The 26,308-nt window shown below is 35.7% G+C and overlaps 1 protein-coding gene and 1 long non-coding RNA gene across 2 annotated transcripts in view; one reads left to right on the forward strand and one right to left on the reverse strand.

The window, feature by feature from the left end:
- LOC147842925 (uncharacterized) overlaps nt 1–26,308 on the reverse strand; it is a 959,952-nt gene that overhangs the window by 1,439 nt on the left and 932,205 nt on the right. The gene's annotated exons all lie outside the window — the stretch shown is intronic.
- Nucleotides 10,455–24,838, forward strand: LOC141375243 (uncharacterized). Its single transcript, NM_001327832.2, is given in 10 exon segments — nt 10,455–10,710; nt 13,831–13,878; nt 13,963–14,087; nt 14,205–14,295; nt 14,377–14,483; nt 17,504–17,587; nt 17,668–17,735; nt 17,821–17,904; nt 17,995–18,049; nt 19,275–24,838. Coding segments are annotated over 9 exon segments (1,728 nt in total). The 5' UTR covers nt 10,455–10,710; nt 13,831–13,838; the 3' UTR covers nt 20,349–24,838.

Here is a 26,308-nt window from a genome sequence, read left to right on the forward strand (position 1 = left end):
TAAATCTCTCAAGTTAATGTTGTCTATCGAGTCCCTCGGATTGGAGTTCAGTGCGCAGTAAGACTATTGACCAACCGCCCTGTAAGTTTAAACACTACAGGTCCACAGCTCTGGTGTGTTATGAATTACATGTTTTAAATGACAGCGAGACATGCTACGTTTAGTTTTTATTGTAAAATATACATTATAACCCAGTACACAGTAAAACATGTTGTGAATGGCTTGTCTATTGACGGCGTATATAGCCGTTGATTAAATAGGCTGAGCATATTTTCATTAAAATTAAAACACATTAATACAATTTAGCCACCCTTTGATTTTTTTCGTTTATGTATATTTTTCTCAAACGAAAAATGCAATGAATTGTTAATTTTAGTTTTCATTTTATTAGAATTAATAGGCTACACAACTCGTATCTTTGGCTCCAATTGCGTTTTTACAGATATCCTACCAATAGACTTTTTTTTTTGGGCTCAAAGACATTTATGCCTGTTAATTTCAATGGTGCATTTCGTCAGATTTTGCAAAGGCTTCAGCTATTCTACCTGTCAGGTGCACCTGCCTAAGTTTTGCAACTTGACTTGTGTTGCGGCTCGATGTCTGAATGAGAGAGAGAGAGAGAAAGAGAGAGAGAGAGAGAGATCAGTCCTCAGATTCAATGTGTGGCCGCACGTCTCAGTTAGGCTACTTTATTGCAAATAAAGCAATAAAGTATAATTTAAGCAATAATTTATAATATTGGCTCATCTAAATAAACTTTTCATTTATTACTGTAAAAGCCGAAATATTGCCAGACAGAAGAAGCAACTTTCGGTTTTTGAAGAGAGCGGCATCAGTTATAAAAGACGCGCGCATACACATGATGCGCTCTTGTCGGCCTATTCATTATGGATTTTTTTGACATTAATAGTATTAGAAAATAAAATTTGTATGTCCCAAAATCATTATGTTGAAAAGAGTATGAAAAGAGTTCCCTGATGGTTCACTATTTACTGTAAAAATTTGAAGTGTAGAAGGGTCCATACTCTAACCGCTAATATTGCCCACAGTACATTGTGCGTTGGATGTGAATTTGATTAGAACTCCACAATTGGGTAAAAAGTGTCAATAAACAGCAAACATGGCTGTTACGGCGCAAACTCAAAACTGGCTCGAATAACAACATTCAAGGTTTGAGCCGAACATATGGAAGACACAGACGTTTGAATGGTTAAATTGACGTTCCGTCAATATGTTTAATTTTCCATAAATCATAAGTTTTCAAAAGAGACAAAACATTAACAAAAATCAAGTAGACAGGTAGGGCAGCTAAGGTAAACAGGTCTCTCACTAAACTGTTTTAAATCGATAGATCTTACCTTAACTCCCGTGAAAAGGAATAAAAAAGAGGTGAGTCTTCCGGGCTACTGCTTACCTTCGCTAAACTAAATAAATAACAAAATGTGACTATGAAAAATAAACCCCTACCTGCTACAAAACAAAGTATCAAAATAAACAAACTAGTTAACACATTACGAACTAAGAATCAAAAGATTAACAGGAACAAAACACCAAATGGAGCGGCATCTAGATAATCGCCTGGCTTGCAGAGCACCATCAGCCAGACCGCCTGAGCTCAAGCCACCACCGAGCTGAGGGAGGGCGAGAGACTGCAAGATAGAGTGAGAGACAGAGACGCAATTGCTGTCATCCTTATATAGTGAAAATCCCCAGTGACGTCAAGGACATCATCCAATCCTGGATAAGCCGGCTAGAAATACTCCTCCTAGAACTCGATCGCAAGCACAAACCGGCAATAAATAAATAGATTAATTAAATAACACAGACCCACGTAACAATGGCAGATACTCGAGACTAATCATCAAGTGTGATTCAGTAAGCTGTTTGAGTGACTGTAAATTAATATCTAACCCACTGGAAAATATTTAAATAACATTTTCTGTGTTATATTTCATTTGCAGCAACAATGTATACTTATATCGATATATGTATGGACATTAACATCAGAAAGCAGAATCATCCAAAGAGCTGAAGGCATTTCTCTGCATGAAAGTATCATGACTGAGAGATTATCCTGCTGCTGCTACTCCAATAAGATAGGAAATTAAATTAAGACAGAAATGTGGATGGTGTGTGGATAATTGACAGGTGGCATAACTAAGCAATATAAAAATATGTTAACGAGGCAGTAGTGTGTCCTACAGCTTGCAGACTCTTCTGTTACACACTCAAAAGTATGGGCTATTTTCACAAAAAAGTACATACTTTTAGAGTGTAGTACATGCATGCGAATTGGGACGCAGCATGAGTGAGACACTGAGCATATTGGCAGTGGACACCAGCCCATGAATTGCGATCAACTGGTAGATCGAGAATGACAGAGGAATAAGTTTAAGAATTGCAAAAAATGGTTGTTGCTACCAATACCTTATAAAAAAAACTGCCAGTACATTTTCTGTTATTTTACACACAGATTTCTTTAGATATTATTTCTAATACATTATAGTATTTCAAACTACTAAAATGTCAATTAAAAAGTTTTGTTAAACTGTACAGTTGAATTTTCAACATCCAATAATGCATTTCACTCCTGGAAATACACGGAAAACACTTGTAAATCAGTAAATATAAAAAGAGGTAATCAGCAGGTATTTTTACAGTGTGGGTAAACCTAGAACAAGGGACTTTGGTGACATTTGGTGACAAGTGCAGTTGTATAAAAATATCAAACCTTTCAATCCCACTAATTTGACTGTAGCAATCATTGCTTTCATGATTATAAAGGTCAGGAGGTACACTGAATACAAGATGGTGATAGCAGATACTTTGAAATCAGTTGTTAAAGAGAGTGAGGAGAATATCAGAAAACACATATATTTTACTTATGATGACAACTAGAAGATTAAACTATTGAGGATTTTGTGAGGAAATGTCCTAGAGGAGCTTATCAATGTGGAGGTCGCTGTCACATCATTGACAGCAAATACTGGAACAATCATATATAGCAGGGATTCAGATTGTAGCTATAACTTGCTTCCAACACACCTGCAAGGATGTTTCTAGAAAGCCTAGTAAAGCTGCGGTCACATTAGAGTTTGAGCATGCGATATACTGTCGTGCCGCGCTGCGAAAAGGGGCGGGATTACACAAGCTTATTAGACATTATTTAAAAAAGCGAGCGATTGCTCCGTGTTTTCAATTTCTGTCGAGAAAGATCATGTTTTGATCCTCAATTGGTCTAACGCAGTCAATTGATGCAATTTCCCAGGTCAGAGTTCACCAAGCTTGAACTTTGGCAGTAGAGGACGAAATTCAAGAGGAGATTGAGAACATCATAGAGAACAGCTTGTGTCCTAAAGAGACACGAGACAGAGCAAAGACGATGCAAGAGCTGTTTAATAGAGAGAAGATTTATTTTCTTTCCAACACTTTTTAAAATGTATTTGTTTTATTAGGTAATTTTCGATAACTATTTTTTTTTGTCTTTGCCTTCATGACAGTACAAAATATTTTACTAATAATTTTGCAAGATGCTAGAATTCAGCTAATTCCTGAATGTTGAAATGACAATTTAGTATTTGATTTTAGGAAAAAACTAAATTCATATATTCTCATCTTAACAACGCTGCAGTGAAACTGCACAGCAGGTGAAATTCCTGGGGGCTCATGTGTTGGATCTTTCCATTTCACTCATCTTGCTAAGCACATCAGTCAAAATAACTCAGCTGAAGGGACCATAGGAGTCAAAATGACACCTATTTTGGACCAACATCAACAAATGATGCTTGTCACCCCACCCCAGCTACACTGTAAAAAATAATACCCTATATCTACTCAATAAATTTGAGGTAACAGATTACAAGCAATATTAGTAATTAAATTGAACATATATGGATTGAGTAACAATTAATCAAATAAGCTTATTTAAAATTAGTCATTTAAATTGAGTAACCGCAAACAGCACTTAAAGAAATTAGCAGATTTTAAACAAAAATATTAATTTAATTGAACATAAAGTTTTAACGGTTGTTCATGTGAGAATGTAGTTGTTTAAAACTCAAATCTGCGGTTTATTTCTAAAGATTATATTTAAATGTCCTTTGACAATTGCTGACATGTCCACCTCCAGGTCATGACGGGCGCTCATCAACCGTGTACCCGGCGAGGGCAGCTGGTCCTTGGCTAAACATACTGACTTGTGTGCCCCTGGCTAATTTGAAAATGCTCATTTTAATCACGTTGGATTTAATTAATATTTTCTCTTTCTGAAATTAATCAAAAACAACAGCTAAATTATCATTATAAAATTGATTAGAATGTATTACAGACATTTTTTTATTAATTTCAAAGCAAAAAAATGCCCTAAAATCAGGAAATTCATTTTATTAAACAAAGTGTACATATTAATATTAATGAAATCTACAAGGCCACAAAATGACTTTTTACAGCGTAAAGGAGCTTGTCAAATGTGGAGGTCACGGTCACGTCGTTGATAATATTGAAGTAAGGGTATAATGGAGGAGATTGAGTCATAAGTCATACAAGATGCAAAAATGTTATTGTTTTTATTATTAGAAGGTGCAAGAACAATAACATTTTCCAGATTTCACACCTAGGTTGTTTGCACTGTATTTGAACTTTAGAAAATTTAGATTGTCACACTTTGTGTTTACTCAGGTGTTTATGTTTCATACACAACATACAACTGTTCACATTCATGGATGTAACCATGAACTAAGTCTGGTTCTCTCAAGGTTTTTTTTTCTTCACTCCTATATCAGGTGAAGTTTTTTTTTCTCTCTCCGCTGTCGTCACTGGCTTGCATGGTTCAGGATTGGTAGAGCTACGCATCGATGAATTTGCTCTTCAGTGTTTGAACTCTCAGTAATGATTTTAAATCACACTGAACTGAGCTAAACTGAACTGAACTTAAACACTAAAAACTGAACTACACTGTTCCAGTTACTATGACCATTTATGTGAAGCTGCTTTGACAATCTACATTGTAAAAGTGCTATACAAATAAACCTGAATTGAATTGAATTAACCAGACATGCTGAAAAAAAGGTTGTTATGAGGTATCAGATATGTAAACATTGTGAGAGTATCATGCAGTGGTTATTATAAAAGAGTTAGAACAATTGTAATCTATTTAGTGGTTTATTTTAATGTTTCTTTGAAGAGCATGAGTTTCTTTGAAGAGTTAAAATCCTTATTAATGCCATTTTTTCCTCACATTTTTGTTTGTGTCTCTTCTAGGTCCCTTGAACAGCCACGTTGCTGCTGTAGCTGGTGTATTCAGGCATATTTCTGATATACCTTCAATTTAAGTTTATTTGCAATGTGCTTTTCACAATAATTATCATTTTAAAGCAGCTGAACAAAATGCATATAATATAACATTACAATCAAATCAGAAATGATTAGGGTGTTGTGTATAGAGTGGACAATATATGCAGTTAACCTGCAGTTATACAATAAAGTGTACTTTTTAAACAGTGCACATCAAAAAAATGGAATGATTCAATCTTATTGTTGTCCCAAAAAAATCTTAATTTGAAAGACTATTTAGCATTTGCCCTATAGGGGAAATGGAAGGGCTAAGGGGTTGAGGTTGGACAACATAAAGATGCTAAATAACCAATAAGGTGGAAGTTGAGGCCACAATATATTAATACAATTTATTGTGAAACAGTATCTTTTGCATTGAGAAATGTGGAATAGACTATTTTGATTATGCACATATTGAAAACCCAACACTAATGAGGGAAAACTACTGAGTGAGATGCTAAACCTAAACCTCGTCCTTATAGGCTGCTTTACTATTGTATGTAATCAGGCCTGGTATGGTGGTGTCATCAGGAAATCTGACAGTGGTGTGGGTAAAAGATAGGGGATCAGTCAAGTGTGAAGAACATGTAGAGGAGAGGGCTGAGGACAGAGCCCTGAGGTGACCATGTCAATGTTCATGATGAGAATGCAAGATGAGTGACCTTACACCCTGATGTTTCAAACTCAACTGAACTCAACGCAACTTTTTATTATAAAGCACTTTCAAACACATTTCAACGGATAAAAGTACAGACTGAGTGTAGTGTAGTCAAGAGTGTAGACTGTGGTCAGTGTAGACTGTGGTCAGTCAAAAGGAATGGCAGTTTTGATGTGAGAGAGTATGAGTTTCGCAAATCAAATGGTAATGATGGGATTTAGAACAACTGGACAATATATTTACATTTAAGCATTTAGCAGAAGCTTTCATCCAGAAGTCAGTCAAACCTGTGAATACACACCTAGAGCAGTGAGCTGTCTGAGGAGTAGTTAGGGGTTCGTTGCCTTGCTCAGCCATAGTATTGAGGGTAAAAGATTGTGTTGGTTATTCATTTCTCCAACCTGCAATCCCTGATGGTGCCAGGATTCGAACCTGCAACCTTTGGATTACAATTTCAACTCTTTGACTAATAGGCCAAGGCTGCCCCAATAGAATAATTCCTATATTCAGAAAAGATTCTTCATATTGGTATTTCAAGGCAAAATCTATTCTGGGTCCCATTGTCTAGAATCCATGTGCACTGTGGATTTCCCTGACTCAAGTTGCTCAGTTATTGAGCAAGTATACAGGGGATGACTGTATTAGAAGTCAACAATGTGGACAGTCATGAGTGTGAACTGTGGTCAAAGTCAACTGTGTGGACAGTCAACAGTGTGGACCATAGTCAAAGTCAACAGGAATGGCAGTTTCAATGTGAAAGAGTCTGAGTCACTCGGAGAATGTGTTGATGATGGTGTTGAGAGCAACTAAACAATATATGTAAGCATTTAGCAGATGTTTTTATCCAAAATAACTCACATCTGTGAATACACATCCAGAGCAGTGGGCTAGCAGGGAAGCAGTTAGGGGTTAGGTGCCTTCCTCAGCCATATTATTGAGAGTGAAAGATTGCGCTGGTTATTTAATTTCACCCACCTACAATCCCTTATGGTTTCAGGAATGGAACCTGCAACTTTTGGATTAAAAAGTTCAACTCTATGACCATTAGGCTAAGGCTGTCCAAATACAATACTGTAACCGTTAAGGCAGTTTACTGTGCTTTTCTTTAAAACTGCGATTACTGTGGATAGTTCATTTCTCAATCCCACAGTTTCATATACAGCAACATCTGCCATATTAAGAATGTAACAGTAAAACAATAAAGTTGTGTTTTTTATTGTATTATTATTTAAATCTAAGATTTTAACTCTGTAGTAAAAGTAAAAGTGGACCAACACAAGTTCTGCAGATTATCCTGGTACAACCTATTTGAATATTCCCCATTGTTCATGATCAGGATGTGTACAGTGTAAACAGGGCTTTATTTCTGTGGGGTTTTTGTTGCCATATTTAGTATCTATTAATGTCACACGACATTTAATTAGAGTATAAGGGTGGACTAACTTTCAGTTAAACACATTGTGTGCTTATAAGTAAACAAACCTCACCTTAAAGTGTTAAAGGTCTTAAAAATGAAAATGCACTCACTAACTTCTTCAAGTGGTTCCAGATCTGTAAGAGTTTTTTTATTCTTTTGAAGATATTTTGATATGAAAGTCTATGGTTAAAGGTTTTCAGCATTCTTCGAAATATCTTATTTTGAGTTCAACAGTAGAAAGAAACTTAAAGCAATTTGGAACCACTTGAAGGGAAAGTAAATGATGACCAAACATTCACATTTTTGAGATCTATTCCTTAAAAAAGCACATGTATTATGTATTTTTTATATGACACCATACAGTTATAATTATATATATATATATATATATATATATATATATATATATATATATATATATATATATATATATAGGCAACAAAGGTACATTTATTTGTAATAGTTCAGTTAAAAAAAATTACCAATCTGTATCTGTCAATTATCTTCCATTTATTCAGTCATCTGCAGTTTCAGTAAAATGATCTTGTTGAAAAAAATATATTAATGTTATACTAAGCTAGGGAATTAATAATAATAATAATAATAATAATCACAGTATAACGAGCAGCTAAAATAAAATAAAACAAAAAACTTTTCAACAAATCAAGGTTACAGAAGTCTACTGGAATAGCTGCTGGTATAGTAGAAGCCATTACATGTCAGCACTGTTATCTAAAGCATCTATACATGGAGTACAGAACTTCCTTGTCTGATAGTTTACAACACAAAGCACAAACTGACATCCAGTTGTCAAGGATAGACAAGGTTAGATTTCATTATGAAACCATTTCAGATCAACAAGCCGATTTCACAGGGGGCATGGATGAAATGTTCCTGAATGAAAGTGAAAGTGACAAACTGCAGTTAAAGTCGGCAAATCAAAAATGAAACTCCCAAAAATGCATGAAATGTGAATAACGTGATGCAATGACATTAACCGAATTATGTGCCATAACATGAAAACAGAATCATGAAAGGAAAATTTAAAAAGCAACTCATGTAAACACCTTTATCATATTATTGTCTTAATCACATTAAGACAAAAAAATTCAATAGTCAGGATCTCCAGCAGAAAAAAAAATATATCCAAAGATGCCGTTTTGAATTGTAAAGAAATCTGTTTTTGTAACTATTGAAAACCGCAGAAGTCAATGATTCATTCAATTATTTAGCCTGACATGTTTACTGTATTTCAAACATTTTAACACAAAATGTATGTCTTCAAAGGAGAAAAAAGTTTGCTTTTTACCCAGACATTCAAAAGAATAATTTACAGCAGCAATCACGTGAAACCATGATATTTTTATCCAAGGTTATCATACCGTCAGAATCTCATACCGGCCCATGCCTACTGGAGATCAATATTTTATTACCACTACTCATTTTATCCCAAGACAGAAGTAAAAATCAACCTTTTTTAGGTTTTAAAAAGATAACTCAAATATACATGTATATTGTATCAAATCTGCTGGGTTTTATTTAAGTTTATATATCTTCTCTTATCACTTTACAATGCTGTATATTAAACACAAATCCTTAAGTCTGCCCTCAACTCCTAATAAAACACTTTTAACCTGTTGAAGCAGTTTGCCTTAGTAGGCCACAAGTCATTACCCTCACATATCCACACTAAACAAGTTGTATATCCAAAACCCTTTGGGCTACAAGCAGTTTGGTATCTTTTAAACTAGACAATTGCAAATATTAGGTCTGCACATTAGTCTTTATTATCATGCATGCATGATAATAGTAAATGCAATACTCACAAGAGAAATGCAAAATCTGACCAATCAGATGGGGCCTTTACTATCTTCATCATTCAGCCTAGAGCTGAAAATAAACACTAATGCTGGGAGACCATGATGACACCCAACAACATTCAGAATTTCCAACAAGCTTTCCAGTCATTCATCTAAACATTTCATCTTGATGTAGCTTTTTTTAATTGTTTGTTTAATTAGCTCAGGAAATATCTATCAGCTGTTTATTTGAATAAGATCATAACATAAATAATTTTTAAATTGCTGTTAAAGTAGCATTTGGAAAGTTAGTTATAGCGCAATAAATGTTATCGCCACACTCAACAACATTGCATATTTCCGCAGTGTTGAGCTGCTCTAGTGAATATTATAGCAATTTCAAAAACCAAAAGTGATGACAGAGTATTGATGAACAAAATAAGTTGTACATATTGCATGCAAAAATACAGTATTATGAATATTTATCAACACTGAAAATAATTAATAGATTTTTTGAGGGTTTTTTGCCCGCATTGTCCAGCCCTAGAAATAAAGGAGACATTCTGTTCCTGGTGTTGGTTATGCTACTGATTTGAACAGTCAGCTGGTTTGGAAACACTTAAAGTTCACTCCATGTTCTTTGTGTATACATATGCTTGTGTACTGTATGTACATATACACAAACACACGCACACACACAACTTTGAAAAGGCAACATGTTCAATGTAATTCTGAAACTAATTTATTTATATGACAGACATACATAAACCAAAAAACATGCCATAATACAGCTATTGTGTTATGTTCAATTTGGTTAGGTTTAACCAATTAAAATAGTTCTAATATTCAAATTTGTTCACATGTTTACAAATTTGTTCACAACTTTTAACAGCGTAGCTTGATGCGGTTTTTAAAATGTTAGATAGGTGCCATTATATTTCTTCATTTTCAGTTTATTTGTCGATATAAAATGGTTAAGAACAATATAGATTAATTGTTACATAACATTGAATAAAGAAAAACCTTGATAAAACTATACTAATCTCTACCTATTGACTGAATACAAGTAAAAACAATTGTCAGCTAATGATTAATATTGTATTTCGTTTAATACCAATCATTTTCATTCAAATATAGCATGATGCATTGTTGTAGTATACTCAAATATGCTGTAAGACACTGTGGGTTGAGAGGGAGGGGCTTACAGTAGATTAGCAATAAATAAATCAGCATTCAGAGTTGATTGCTCAGACAGACTTTGCATAGATTGCTGATGTGTATGAAAATGTCTATTTTTAACTACATAAAATTGAGCTCTTAACAACTACATAGGGTATAATATTTCACTTATTCCTTTACATTGTTGTCTTATGAATCACAAGACAATGTTTTACAGAAGATTACTCTGAAGAACTTTTTAAGTATATTTTTGAAGACAGATAACTGATGAACTCATCTGTGAAGATCATTTCTTAAATTTCCAGCCCAGTTGGACTTTCAGGCAGGTAAGTTTATTATTATTATTGTTATTATTATTATTATTAACTGTACTTTTTGACATTTTATTATTTTTTATTTAATTGTCAAATAATCAATTATTCATTAATGGTAATACCATGAATTATAACAATCAGTATATTCAATTTTAATTCATTAACCTTGTTTATCACCAACAATTTACAGTAAATTGACTATGAAAAGAAATAACATAGAATGTTAAGGAGGACTTTGAAAAAACTACTTTGAGATACATTAATCTGATATACAGTATATTAGCAACCTAACACACTCGGCAAAAACATAGCATGGTTTCCAATACATTCATTCTTCCGTGGTGGGGCGCCACACCAAAATTCATCTCGCCACATCTAAATTCCAGCTTCTCATTCGAAACACTCAGTCATTGCTGCTGTTGGTTTTTTAATAGCAGGTTATAAATCGCACTAAAACGCATTAAAAGGTTAGTGAATTATAACAGCGCAAACTCTTCTGTCATCATAGTAGTGCTGTGCGTTATTTGTTTAACACTTTAAGGTGACATTCTGACTGACTGAGAAAACAGCGTAGCTTTCAGTTAAGATGAACACAGTTTCCACAATTATACTTTATAGATAAAGGTCTGTGGTTGTGCTTATGACTTTACAGAGTTTATAGCCGTTTCACTTTACTTCAGGACGCATTATTGCCGCTCTGTAGGTCTACTGGAGACATTCAGAAATATTCCTAGCAAATCTAATAAACGTTAGAGACATACTCACTACATAAACATAGTAAATCAGACTTCAGCAGTGTGTATTTGAGAGCGCACAAGAAGATCTGCGCTTGAGCAGCATATATTTGAGGGAGCGTGCAAGAACTTGAGCACAAACAGAAGAAATCAGTGTGCAAGCAAAGAAATTTGCTCATATTACATAAATGCGATCTCGACTTGCAATACTGCGCTCACGACATTTCTCCATTTGTCATTGAAATAACATAGTTGGTAGATTTGTGTAAAAGACCTGCTGCCACAGTTGAAAATTCTAAAGGAAACTTGCTTTATTTTTTTTTTGTGACATCTTTAATGTCACTTTTAATCAACCTACTAAATACATTCCTTACATTTTCATAAATTACTAAGTATGTCAGAATGTATTTACCAAGTTGAAAGCGACATAATAGATGTTACAAAAAAAAAAATGTATTAGAGTGTATTATGGCCTAATTAGCCAAGCATAAAAAATTATTAACATGGCAAGTTATTTAAACATTTGTAAATAAAATAGTAAATTTATGCAATTTTGGATTACATTAAATTGATAATATTTTTGTGGGAAAGTGTCAGGATTGGGCTGTTTTTTTTTTAGTTTTTTGTCTTTATATTGTTTCAGCATCGACATCGCAATGTAATCATTTGCAATAGTCACTTTGAACATGCAATGTAGAGCCTGTATTATAATTTATCATGTGCATGTGTTTTTGAGGCCTGTGACTGTATAAGGATTTTAAAAACAGTCAAGCATAAGAAACTGTGATTAATTTTATTGACTTATTTTTGTTTTCATTATTCAATTACTCTACCTGAACACTGTTAGATTCAGAAAATGATAAAACACTGTTTATTTCCATTGTATCATTTTTTTTTTTTATTGTATTCATCTATGTGGATGGTTTATTAGATTATATACTGATGCACTTACCTACAGAATCAACCCAATTAATCTAAAACTGTTATATTACATAAACATTGTTACTGTTACATTACATTACAATCTAAAATGATAAATCATTTCCAAACAGAGATATGAAATCATATAGGGAAACTTTATTCTTATGGCATAATCCCAGAATAACATAATATTTTAATATTTGGATTAGGCATGGGACAATAACTGTTTTCAAGTTATACCACAGGACTTATTTTAAAGTAGTAATCGCAACACCGTGATACTGGGAAACCATGACATTTTTATCCAAGATTATCATACCATCAGACTTTTATACCGGCCCATGTCTAGAGGGGATTATCTGAGAATGTGAAGTGCAATAGTTAAAATAATCACCTAACGCTCCATTTATTAGATGTGTTGGGTCTTACAAAAGCCACTTTTCCATTGTGTGATATGCCAAATGAAAGATCATAATAAATCATTCAATTCAAGGCTGAAAGCAGCAAAACAGTCATCAGAAACTAAATAGCAAAATAATATACACCATGAGAAAAAATTGGACAAAAGAAAGCAAGAAAATTCTTAATTTAACTTTAAAAGTTTTGTTTTTTGTTGTGTCATTTTAAATGTTCAGTCTTGTTACGCACTGATTTTCATTTCTCTGTGTTTATGGAAAAAAGCCGCTGAGTCAGCCAACTCAATACATGAGCAGACAGAGCAGGATTCTCACGATGACCATTGGTGCATTACCGCTCTTTGTTATGAGCTGTAGATTCAGTTAAAACTCAGTAAAGGCGAACTTCTTTGGCGATGATATGTACAGTGTTAGATTTTCGTGATTTTCATGAACCCTGTGTACTTTTAACTCTTCCGCCATTTTGCACCAGACCGCACACCACACACCAGCTAATTGGTTGAGAGGAGACAGAGTGATGAACCCAGTTATGATATGGGGAGGGTTATGAGGCCATGAGCAACAGAGGCCAGAGGGCAAATTTGGCCGGGATGCCGGGGTAAAAGCCCTAATCTTTTTCGAAGGACATCCAGGGATTTTTTTAACCACCACAGAGAGTCAGGACCTCGGTCCCCGTCACTATACTGGGGCATTAGGACCCACACAGACCGCAGGTTGGGCACCCCTGCTGGCCTCACTAACACCACTTCCGGCAGCAACCTAGCTTTCCCATGTGGTCTCCCATCCAGGTACGCTAACCACTAAGCTATTGCGCCGACAAACCATTAGCATTTTCAAGTAAAATTCAAAGTATAACAGGTATCTCAGCAGCCCTACTGTCCAAAAGGTAATAGATTACTAGTAAAAACAAAATCAGTGCAATATCATATTTAGATATAATGTTTCACGTATGATGTTATTTCTTTTATCATTTACTCACTGAAACATCAGCATTTTCAATATTGCATTACACTCTTTGATACCAGTTTTTGTATCAGTTTTGATTTGCATTTTTTCTACAGCATCAAATATGGAAAATTACTCCAATGATATATCATCACGAAGAGTTAGTGAGTATAACTATTTTTTTTCTGTGCTAATAATACAGTATTTTCCGAGAACACAGTAATTTCCATTTCAAATCCTGATTGTAGAAGTGCTGGAAAAACATGAATTCACCATAGAAAAGGAACTCGGACAAGGGATTTCAGGACGAACATTTCTGGTGAAAAATACAGATGGAGATCTTTTCGTGGTCAAAGAGGTCAACTACAGAGATGTGAGTATAGTCAAACATGTATTGCTGTAATGACCAAAGTGTTGAGATATGGAATTATAACTGAATCCGAAATGAAATTTTCCACTGTGACTTCAAGATTCAATGTGTTGTTCACAGAACGTGCCTCTCGACACTGTCAAAAATGAAGTCAACATCCTGAAGAAGCTTCACCATGGATATATTGTGGCTTATGAGGACTCATTTGAAGGTATAACGGTTAAATTTTTTTTGTTATCATTCTTACAAGCTATATATTCTTTGTCTTATTAAAATATATTTGTTTATGCAGATGTAGAATCTGGACACTTGTACATTGTTATGGAGTACTGTGCCTGGGGAGATCTTCACAACAAGATGCAAGCACAGAAAAGTATCGGGTTTTTTGAAGAACAACAGGTGAGTGTCTACAACTTTGGCAAGAAGCATAACTAATCTAGAATTTCATATAACAGATTACAGCAATTAATCAATTTCTTAACTGCTCTTTAACAAATAGTTCATTGAACAAAGTTGGAGATTCTTCTTTAGAGATACTAAATCTCTACCAGAAAGAATGCACTGCTGCTGAATTTGCTATTGAGAATAGAATGCTGGCAGCCCAAAGCTTATGAAAGGATGTTGCACTCAAGACCATCTACAGATAAAGTCTTAACTCAGAACTCCAGTCTGAACCTACATGCAATGGTGAAGATCTATTATTTTTAAAGTCTCTCCATTCATATTGATAGTCTGATGAGGAGTGCTTTCAAAAACCTAGTCTCTTTCCCCGAATTAATCACCAAGTCTAACCCATTGCTAAGCAAGAACGCAAGCAAATCTGAGAAGGAAAGATTTTGACACCACCAAGAGAACTTGTAGTAATGCTCTAACAAAATCTGAAGACCCACAATTTACCAAAATTTGATCAATTTAATTCCAAGTTGCCTAACATGTAAAATATTCCAGTCCATATATCTAATAAAAGTACTTCTTGATAGTGTTGATTGACTCTGACCTATTAGATAATATTTAATGTACACTGAAAAAAAAATATTCTCAGATGATTCCTTGGATTTACTCAATTTTATTATGTTAAGTGGTTGTAAACAATTTAATTGTGTTGAATTTAAACAAACACATTAAGTTGAACATTATTTAATTTAATTTGATTGTTTAAATTCAACACAAATAAATTGTTTGCAACAGTTCTGCATGCAACACTTTTTTCAGTGTAGCTCCTATGATAAGCATTACATCGTCCAGATCACCAACCCTGGTCATGGAGTACCAGTGTGCCTGCAGAGTTTAGCTCAAACTTGCTGATATTATTATGCATGGAGTTTTTTTGGCTTTAGTTTAAAAATAAATACATTTCTGTCCACATGAACACACTAAAATGCACTGTGATGCATTTTAAGGGCAAGCCTAACCAACAGGCAGATGTAATGACACATCAATGCTGGGTTCCCACCAAATGGGGGATTAAGTATTTTCTCAAGTAAATTGCATAAAAGTCAATGCAAATGTGAGAAGAAAAGTGGATTATCATCTTATTGGGAGAGAAGGATGTGGATTACTTGATGCATTTGCTGCAAATGTGCAAAATTTGCCTCATTTGCATCTCCTGCATCTTGCCTCTTTCTTCTTGCCTTTTCTTCTTATTCCTTAATTCCATGTCATCAATGCACATAGATACCAGATAATCTTGAGAGATCTCTGGCTAGCCACACATACTCCTTCCATTTCATAGAGCCAAGGAGAGCTTACTCTTTGGTGTCCACATTGCAAAACCCATTGCATGAAACCCACTGTTTCTAGACCATGTCTGATGACCAGCATCAAGATTCCTAACACCCAGATTATGCAAATACATCCTCACCATCTATGGCATTGTGCTATTGATTTCTTGCTTAAAGCTATGCCCTCAAAAATAGAGTATACCCACGACTCAAACCGAATACCAAGCTATGTAGGATTAGATTAAAGAAGCCCTCAACAACAGATTATCCTCACCTGTTCAACAAGGTCATGGTTGACTTCCGGTCCCCTTTACCACTTGTCTCTGCTGCCTCAAAGCTTTCACAGTGTGGCCCCAAATTGTCAAGGAGCTACAGATGTTCCTTGGGTTTGCCATGTTCTACAAATGTTTCATCCACAACTACAGTTTTGTTGCTTCCCCACACACCTCTCTGCTTAAAGGTAGACCCACCAAGCTTAAGTTAGTGGATACTTTTGTCAAACTTAAATAATATTTTACCATAGCTCCCATTCTTAAGAAATCTGGTCTCTATTCCCTAGTAGCAAAGAATTCTGGCCCAGATTTGGCAAAAAACTGGCACAGCAGGCATTCATTCGGCACTGGCATACAGCATGTGGGTCAAACATGGCCCGGGTTTGGCAGAGGTGGCACCATTTTTAAGGCGGCCAGATGAAAAACGTAGTATTTGGCCCAGATTAAAAAATTTGATAAGTGGGCCATGTGAGTTTGGCCAGTCTTGACCCACATTTAAAATACACTAAAATCATTTTTGAGTAAAGAAAAAAAATTCTACCAATCAGGTCACTTTGAGAAAAAGCGTGCCCATAGTGTGCCTAAAGCGCATCACTCTATGGGTTTATCAATTTCATTGCAATCGTGACACACCAACCTATCTGGCCCAGTTCAGGCCCAGTTATGAGTTATTAACTTGGCTGAGACTTGGCCCAGATATGGTCTGTGTTTGGCCCTTGTCTGGAAGCCAGATTTGGTCCAGTCATGTACCGTAATTCACTGCGGCATGTGGGCCAAGCAAAACCTGATTGTGTGGGCCAGAGCCTGGCCAGAGAAATTTTGCTATGTGGGTTATTAATGTTGATGCACTATATTTTGTAAAGTTCTGTAATGCCATCATAGCAGAAGGCACTGACAGACCTGTTCATTCTGCTTCTACACATGCTCCAGCTGATGCCTTATTTTTTGTTAAATTAGCCACTGTCAAATTTATACTTTAGACTTTTTTAACTTCTAAAAAACTTGTTTTTTATTTAATTTACCCTAAAAGTAGTTCCAAACCCTATTGATTTTTGTGTTTAAAATAACTTTTGAAGAAGCAAGCAAACAAACAGTTGGCAAAACCTACAGATTTCTATCATAGAAAAGAATAACATGGAGGTCAACAGCTACCATCAACAGTTTGTTTACAAAAATTCTTTAAACATTATTTTGTTTTTGGAAAATGGAAGAAACGCATATGGGTGTGGAACAAGTTGAGGCTGGGTGAATACAAGAATTTACATTATTGGGTGGATATCCCATTAGGTCTTTTTAAAAATACAGTACTTTCCAATTGTGGTACACTAATATGTGAGATGCAGCCATTTAGAATACAAGGATACCATTGAAAAAGAGTATAAAAAAGTAATTAACTTGTTGTTCCTCTTGTATCATTTGTGTACAGATCCGTGACTGGCTGGTTCAGATTTGTCTGGCTCTGCAGTATATCCATGAGAACAGTGTTCTTCATAGAGATGTTAAGCCTCAGGTGTGTACTATAAAGGCTCAGTGATTCATGTCACCAAAGCAAAGTATTTCATTTACAAGATTTCTATTCTCATTCTATAGAATGTTTTCCTTACTGAAGATGGCTACATCAACCTAGGAGATTTTGGCTGTGCAACGGCACTAAGCAGGTGAAACAAATATACAATACAAAAAAATCTGAGATATTTTGAATTTATCAGTTTTGATTTACAATATTTGATTTGTCTTTTTCAGAGCTGATGCATATGCACAATCAGTTGTGGGTGCAGATCTCTATGTCAGCCCAGAAGTTTATCAACGGAGATATAATTCCAAAAGGTAACTGTTTTGTGGTATAGTTTGGTTTGTTTTTAGTCACCTAAACTATTGTATTTGATCTTATCACTAACTTTGACAATCTTTGTTTAGTGATATATGGTCTTTAGGATGGCTGGTCCATGACCTTTGCATGCTGGATGTGTGGGTGAGTACATTTTTTTCTTCTGCCAAAAATTCAACCCAAGCTCATTCTGAAAACGTAGCCCCGGGGACTTTTCTGAAGACCGTGGTTTACGTGGCCGGAGGTGCGTATGGCTGCAGTTCATTTTTTAAAGCGAACGATACAATATACAATCCTTTTTGCGCTCGCTAGCTGACAGCTCACCTTTGTGTGGAGGGCTTTCCCGCCACAATCAGTTTGTCCGGTTAGCTCTTCGTGTACGTCGGCAGAGTGGAGACCCGGAGGGGAGCCGACCACGACGATGGCGACGACAGTGTTAGAGTCCTGGTAAGAGCTGTTTCAGAAATCAAGTAAAACAAAAACAGATTCCAAAAAATAAAGCGAACGAGTTCATAGCAGGAATGTGATGAATGTGATGAAATCTGATAACGTGATCAAAATCAGACGAGGGCTTTTCTTTTTCTGGACGGCTTTTGTAAATCGTTGCTTGGGTTACGTAAGCGAGTGAGCAAGTGGGCAGGTGGGCAGGCAGGCCGGTGGGTCAATCGGTAAAACCGGTTGGGTTTAGGGAAGGAGGAGGAGGGTGGGTCAGCCGATTGCCCGGTCACCCAGTCAATCATTCAGTCATCTAGTCAGTAGGACAGACGGTCACGCGACAGCAGCCTCTAGCAGCTTTATGAGAGAACTTTGCGAGCGCCGAGAGGCGTTCGAGATGCGAAAAAAGCGCGCACAGCAGCCTCTCACGGATTCACGAAAACAAAAGCTGCACAAATACGTACCTTGAGTGGTCTCCAGAAATGTCCGCGGGACTACTCTTCCAGAATGAGCCTGGGTTGCAAATATTATCATGTGGGAATCTTAAAAGGTTATAGAGTTGATTCTTGGTTATTGCATGAATGGATAAACTGTAAGGCTTGACTGTAGTGTAAGTAAAAGTTGATACCAAAAACAGACTGTGAAAAGTGATTAGTTGACTTTAGTTAAAAGGTAAGAAAGCCACTGCTATAAGAGTGATTTGTTTTCTTTACTTGAAGTGAGTAAACCTCATGCCTTAAATTAAATAAATGACCTATTTGCATAGTTATGAAAATAGTTCAACTTGAGTTGCAGCTGTTTTTTAAAGTAAAGGCAACTTGTTACTTTTGAGTCAAAGGGTTTACTCACTTTGCGTAAAATAACTAATTGCTTTTTACATTTAGCAAGCACAGATTCTACATATCAATCAGAATTGTGTTCTTTTATCTGACAGGCTGACTTCATAGATCGCCGTCGTCTTCATGCCAATAGCATGGCAGGAACCACCCCTGAAATCTCAGAGAGGTACTCGGAAGATCTACAGAAACTTATCAAACAAATGCTCAGCCGTAACCCTAAACACAGACCGTCAGCTGATGAGATTTTAGCAAAAGAATTCCTGAGAGAGGCAGTAAACAGAAACGAGAGAATTCCAGAAGTGCTGGAACAAAAGTTCATGAGTAGCATCAAGACCTTCGATGAGGCCTATACTGCGCACTATAAAGCCTTTCGAGCCTTAGTTCAGGACTGGGGGAAAACAACGGATTCTTTAGAGGCGATACACTATCGAGCCACAGCAGGCAGTCTGTCAGGAGCGGTGATTGGGACAGCAGGAGGAATCACTGCAGTGGTTGGTGCAATTCTGGCACCTTTCACTTTCGGAGCGTCTCTGATTGTAGCAGGAGTTGGTATTGGAGTTGGGGTCCTAGGTGGTGCAACAGGTGCTGCCTCCAACATTACCAACACAGTAAAACAAAAATCCCTCCGTCAGAAGATTGAAAAACTGAAGCAGGAATATGAAAGCGTGAGCGCACCAATTCTTGATTCACTGAAAACAGTGAGGAAGTTAATGACGAAAATAATTAAGTTTCATGATTTTGTCCGTAATTCAACGTTTGTTAACGTACAAATGTCATGGAGGTTAGGCAGGACCACAGTAGCCGGTGTCACAGAATTCATTACTCTGGGAATGCTGGCAAGTTTCGGCAGGATTGCCGTTCAGTCTGCCAAAGCTGTCCGAGCAGTAGCAGCAGCATCAGGTGTGTTGAGTGGACTCTTGGTTATTGCTGACGTCGCCTTCATAGTGAAAGACTCCAGAGAGATTCACCAGATGAGGCAACAGTGGAAAACCGATGATCCAGAAAAGGTCAAATCCAATGTACTCAAGTCGATTGCACAGATGAGGAAAACACACAAAGAGCTCTGCACTGTCTTGGAGGAAATAAAAGAAACCAGACAGGAACTAAATAAGTATATAGAAAAGATCTGGGAAGATCAAGAAATAGAGAGTTCAAACAATTTAACTTAAGACTAATTCAGCATTATTCCCACTTAGGGATGGGTATCATTGAGGTTTTAACGGTATCACTACTTTTATCGATACCACTTATCGGTTCGGTACTTTAACAGTTCTCTTATTGGTACTTTTTGTAGTGTTTTATTTCCATAAAAGGCAAATTGAAAATAACTGTCAACATTTTGTTTTATTATTATGTTTTTATTGTATTAATATTTAATTATAAATTAACATGTTTGCCATTTCTGGCAGAAGTCGGGATCTTTCTTGATTTATTGTGCTCCCTGCTGTCAAAAATACCTCCTCTTTGAGTTGCAAAATGCAGTTAAATGAGAAAATGTTAATGATTTTTCATTAACGCATTCTCGTAAATGAGTTAACAGCATTTTAGGAGTTAACTAGGAGTTTTTAATACAGTTTTGGAGCATTTGGAGCAGTTTTGCTAAGTAAAAATAATAGGGGTGTGAACCTACACTGGCCTCACGGTTCGGTTACGATTATCATGCCATCGATTCGGTTCAATTCGCTATCTCGGTGCATTGATGATGCTTTCCAAACATGATTAGATTTTTTCTCTCACAACATAAAACTTTTTTTTTTTATTAAAATCTATAAATATATTCATATTTATATACTATTTGTAATACAATTTTATCCTCTAATACAAGTAGTCAGATATATGAATTGTACCTTTAATTTGACTTGCTCAAAGAAACAGTCTTTCGGAATGTATCAAACAAAACTCCAACACATGCACAAAAGACGGCATGAGCACTTATAGCAAATAAACTAATATAAATATTATCCTGTTTGCTTTTTAAGCGCTGTCTTACACCCCTATGATTGGTGATTGTCGTCACCTGCTCAACAAAAAGGGCTGCACTTGGCTTTATAAATGAAAGTGATGTTTACCTGTGAGTGACGCAGAAAGAACAGCCATGGTTACAGTCTGTATGCGCATAATACACGGTTATCAAGGGTAATCCATAATAGACACAGTGGAGAAAACTCGCACCTCAGGCACACTTGTGTCTGGATCCACAAGTATCGCTTTAACAGCCGAGAGGAGAGGGAAAGTTACAAACAGGCCAGCTAGTCAAATGTCCAAAGTGTGTGAGAGAGAGAGAGAGAGAGAGAGAGAGAGAGGCAGAGGTGGAGTTTTACAGCATTTCTCCCTAGTATTGAAATAGCAGCTTGTGTACTGTGCCTTCTTTAATGTCAACGGAAGACTTTCCAGTAAACTCACAAGCAGATGAATTGTGCATAATTATCTACCTTTTAAGTAGTAGAAGCTTTTTATTTACTTGCCCTCGCCTCTTTCGCCATAGTATTCTACTGCGACATCACGCATAGGAGATAAATAACGTCAGTATGTAATAACCGGTTATGATCTATTACTGAACCGATATTGAATTGTCCCCATCTGCATCGCGGTGCACAGAGGAAACAATTAATTTAATTTTGCCACCACTAAAAATAAGCAGTTTTTCTTTTTTTTCTTTTTACAACTTCTTAAGCATAGTTTATTATTAGGCTATTCATAGGCTATATATTGGTAAATACAGCTGATGTAGCATTTTTAATGTTAACTAAGATAGGCTACTGCAAAAAAAAAAAAAAAAACTGCTTTTATTGTAAACGAATGTTTGTGTGTTTATTTGACTATTAATATTATACTAATTTAGGTGATTGACTGCTGGGATAACGATGTGGATGATGAAACGTTACCGATAGTAGCTGGGCAGTCTTCTGCAGTTAATGCCCTTTTGAAAGATCCTTTCACTTAGCCAGTTTGCGTGCGTTTCCGCTTATACAAGAAAACAACTGGTTGCGTTTCTTGCAACAGGGATTGTCGCTGTACACTCGGGAACTCTGTGTCGCAAGCTATTTGTGTGTGTTTAGTGCGAGCCTCTGCTGAGTGAGCACGCACAGCCGAGAAATGTGAAGGCTTTTGTACTTGACACACTCGCTGGAAACACGAGCAATTCTCATGTGAGATTGCCGACTGTGCAGACGAATATTAAAAAGGCCAAATTAAAAAAGGTCTGTCAGTTAAATTATGCAACTGTGATTTTTGTTTAGGCAGCAATAATTCTCCAGTACCGATAGCAGAACTGTTAACGTCAGAGCTTATCGATACTTCACTCCTTAATAATTTAGCACCGATACTGATAAAATACAGACTTTCAGTACCCATCCCTATTCACACTCCATTTTATGTTTTGACATTAACAATTTTTACTTCTTAAATATTATGTTTGGGTGGTTAGTCCAAGGCGATGTCCATGCACATTTTGTCAGTAAAGCCGGTTCTGTAATCAGTTGTAAATCTCCAGTAGATGCTTAGAGATTTAGCAGTGTTTGAGTTTGTGGAAGATTCAATCAGCGCAGTCTTGAAATAATAAAATTTTTGCTATTTGACAGCCGATGCGTCTCAGTGATCTATGGCCGTGTTGCTGGCTGCTGATCTGAAAGCACATGAAAATACCGCATTTATGAACATGTTTTTACTATTAAATCACCTCATAACTTCTGTCAAGAGTTTGTATGAAATCATTCTTTGAGATGTTTCAGTATTTGTGTTTTTTAGTCAAATGAAACCAATAAAAGCAGCTAATTCTTAGATTTACTATTGATCACAGAGCAGGGTTTTCCTGACAAGTGCATGAGAATTCCAGCTTCTTCTGAATCGTGATCTAGATTTTCTTTTAAATAATCACAAAGCGCTATATATTTTATTGTGTTAATCATAACACGCTGAGTATAAATCACAAATGATTCACTACAATTTGTAAATGTTAAATGTCAATGGATTAGAGGACATAAACATGTACAAAAACATGTCATCGATAAATGCTAATCAAATAAAATGCAGGACTTTTTTTGTAAATACTTATTTTTTTAGTTTGTTTATTGAAATGTTAGAGGGAAATGTTTTGTGTGATGTTGGTCTGCGTATTACGGTTGAGGGCTTGACAGCAATGCACAGCCAGCTGACAGGAAAGATGACGAGGCCACTTGCTACATTGCAACCGCGGTCATGGAAAATGAAGTGGATGTTCTTGGCTGGTAAAAGATTAACAAACAACCCTACCCAAAAGATTTAAAATTAGCCAGATCAGAACTCTGCATCTCGTCCTGTAGCAGCAGCAAAAGGGAGAAAAGGGTGTTTGGTGCTGCTGGACGCACCATCCTGAGCGCATACTGTGCTAAAGCCATTTACAGTGGATTTAATAGTGTTCCTCCACAAAAAACACGTAGCCCAATCTTGGTGAGTAAAGATTTTTAAAATTATAAATAAATATTAATTAAACTAAAAAATTGTAATGTAGTCAGAGTATACAGGCTAATGTTGGCATTAGGCTTTTCTTTTAATATTCAGCTTCACCATCGCCTTAATACCAGATTGTGAAGAGAAGTGGCGAAACAAATCTCGCAGAGCCTTAATCTTAATATCGTTATTGCCAAATACACGTCATTTAGAATTTATTTTAATTTATTTGTTAGGAAAGACTTTTATTGGTGTGTGTTGGCCAATTTAAAGGCCAAATGTATGTACCTAGCCCTATTTAAAGTACTAGGATGACGCAATGTTACAGAGGACTTGTGTTATTTCTTTGTTGCAACTTCCAAGTGGCCAATAGCCTATGTTTGTTACTAATAAATGATGTTAAAACATGTATAAATGAATCATTCTTGAAAAAAGGCAAAAGAGCTGTGTGCAGGGGCACTTTAGAAGCATGTCAGGATATAAACCGGTTCGGGCTTTAAAAAGCTGTCACTCAGAATGTACCTGTCGGGCTCGGGCCCTATCCGACCTAATTTTTGCAGCCCGATTACAGCTCTAGTGTCTTGCATATACTGCTGTAATGTTTTTTATTTGTCAAGAATGGCATGAATTTTGCTTAGTCAAAAGCTGTTTTTTTTTAGCTCTGTATGTTTCCTGTGATTGTTGTCATCATTTTCGTATCTCCAACTATAATACAGTAATATTACAGTGCTCATTAGTGCACACAGATGCAGAAAGTTAAGCCAACATCATTCAAACATGTTGACATAACTTCAGAGCACCTAAAGGGCCATTCACACCAAGGATAACTATAAATTTAAAACTAACAATAACTGTGCCCAAAAAAGTCATGTTTATTTTGCATTACCCCCTTGAAACCAGCAGGTGTCCTGAGATTTCTAGTGTATCTGACCAGTGAATCCAGCTTGTGTAATCTAGCCAAACTGAATTTAGTATTCATAGTGTGTGTAGTTGAATAAAAACACCAAAAGTTATTTTCCCAGCATTTTCCAAGTAGGCAACAAAGACGCCGAAACTAGCACTGCATATCTAAAGCACTTATGGAGACGCAGGCCAATGTTGTTTATTTGTGTGCTTTTTGTGAAAGAAAGAGGAACCAAATGTTGTTAGCGCTTTTTTTCTTTTTTCATTTCTCCTCCAGTATGTCTTTTATCTATTTTAAAACATGATAAATAAATGTGCCTTTGTGTGTATATGTCTTTTTGAAGATCCTTTGTGTGTTGATGAGACTTTAATATACAGTATTAAGAAGATTTTAGAAGAATATTGAAAATCTGTAACCATCGACATTCACTGTAGGAAAAACAAATACTATGCAAGTATAAAAGGTGAGCAAATATTGTAACTCTGTAATGACAGAATTTTTATTTAGTTGAAGTCATCATTTAAGTAAAATCATAACAAATGGGACCGATCTTCTCTTAGACATTCAAATGATGTTGTTAAAAACAATATTGTATATTGTATTAATTGCATTTATTAATGTTGTTATCCCTAATTTTGAGAACAACATAGATGCAGCTAGGGCTGTGCAATTAATCGAAAATCCGATTTTGATTTCGATTATGGCTTCTAACGATTATGAAAAACCATTAATCGAGATAAACGATTATTGCATCATATACCAAAAGCACGAAAGACCGCGTGCTTATGCATTTGGTCTCATTCGCACACTGAGACGAGCAAAGGAGCACAGACATCTGAAAGTAATCTTAACTTGAGTGCTTTAATGGTCAAATAGGTGTCAAAACGCGGTGATTAGTGATTATTCATATTAACCCTCATTTGTGTAATAAAAAAACGAGTTGAGAATCAAAAGACGTGAAAGAGAAACTATTAAAGAGACAGTGCGAAATGCTGCCGCCAGTTTTATCATTAATCAAACAACGAGAAAATTTTTCGCTGCTCTTGACTGAAGGATTTTTGTAGCTAAAGTGTTCTTCTTAGGGTGAAGATGCTTAAATCAAAGTTTGTTTCATATTTTTATTCTATTGCATTTATTTCTCTTTCCTTTGCAGCGTGGAAAATAACTATATATATACAGTTGTAGTCAGAATTATTAGCCCTGCTGAATATTAGCAACCCTTTTCCTCCAATTTCTGTTTAATGGAAAGAAGATTTTTTTTAAACTTATTTCTGAACATAATATTTTTGATATATCATGTCTAATTACGGATTTGTTTTATCTTTGCTATGATGACAGTACATAACATTTTACTAGATGTTTTTCAAAATACAAGCATTCAGATTAAAGTGCAATTCAAAGGCTTAATTAGAGTAATTAGGCAAGTCATTGTATAACAGTAGTTTCTTCTGCAGACAATCAAAAATATGTTACTTAAGGGGGCTAATAATATTGACCTTAAAATGGGTTTCAAAATTATTAAATCTGCTTTTATTCTAGCTAAAATAAAACAAATAAGACTTTCTCCAGAAGAAAAAAAATATTAGAGGAAATACTGTTAAAATTCCTCGCTCTGTTTAACATAATTTGGAAAATAGTTATTTAGAAAAACAAAATTCTCAGGAGCGCTAATAATTTTGACTTCAACTGATAATCGTTTTGAATAATCGTAATTAAAATTATGACCAAAATAATCATGATTATGATTTTTTCCAAAATCGAGCAACCCTAGATGCAGCAAACAGATCTCGAAGCCAT

The sequence above is a fragment of the Danio rerio genome, chromosome 7 (assembly GCF_052040795.2).
Source record: "Danio rerio strain M-AB ecotype USA chromosome 7, GRCz13ab, whole genome shotgun sequence".
Classification (NCBI taxonomy): Eukaryota; Metazoa; Chordata; class Actinopteri; order Cypriniformes; family Danionidae; genus Danio; species Danio rerio.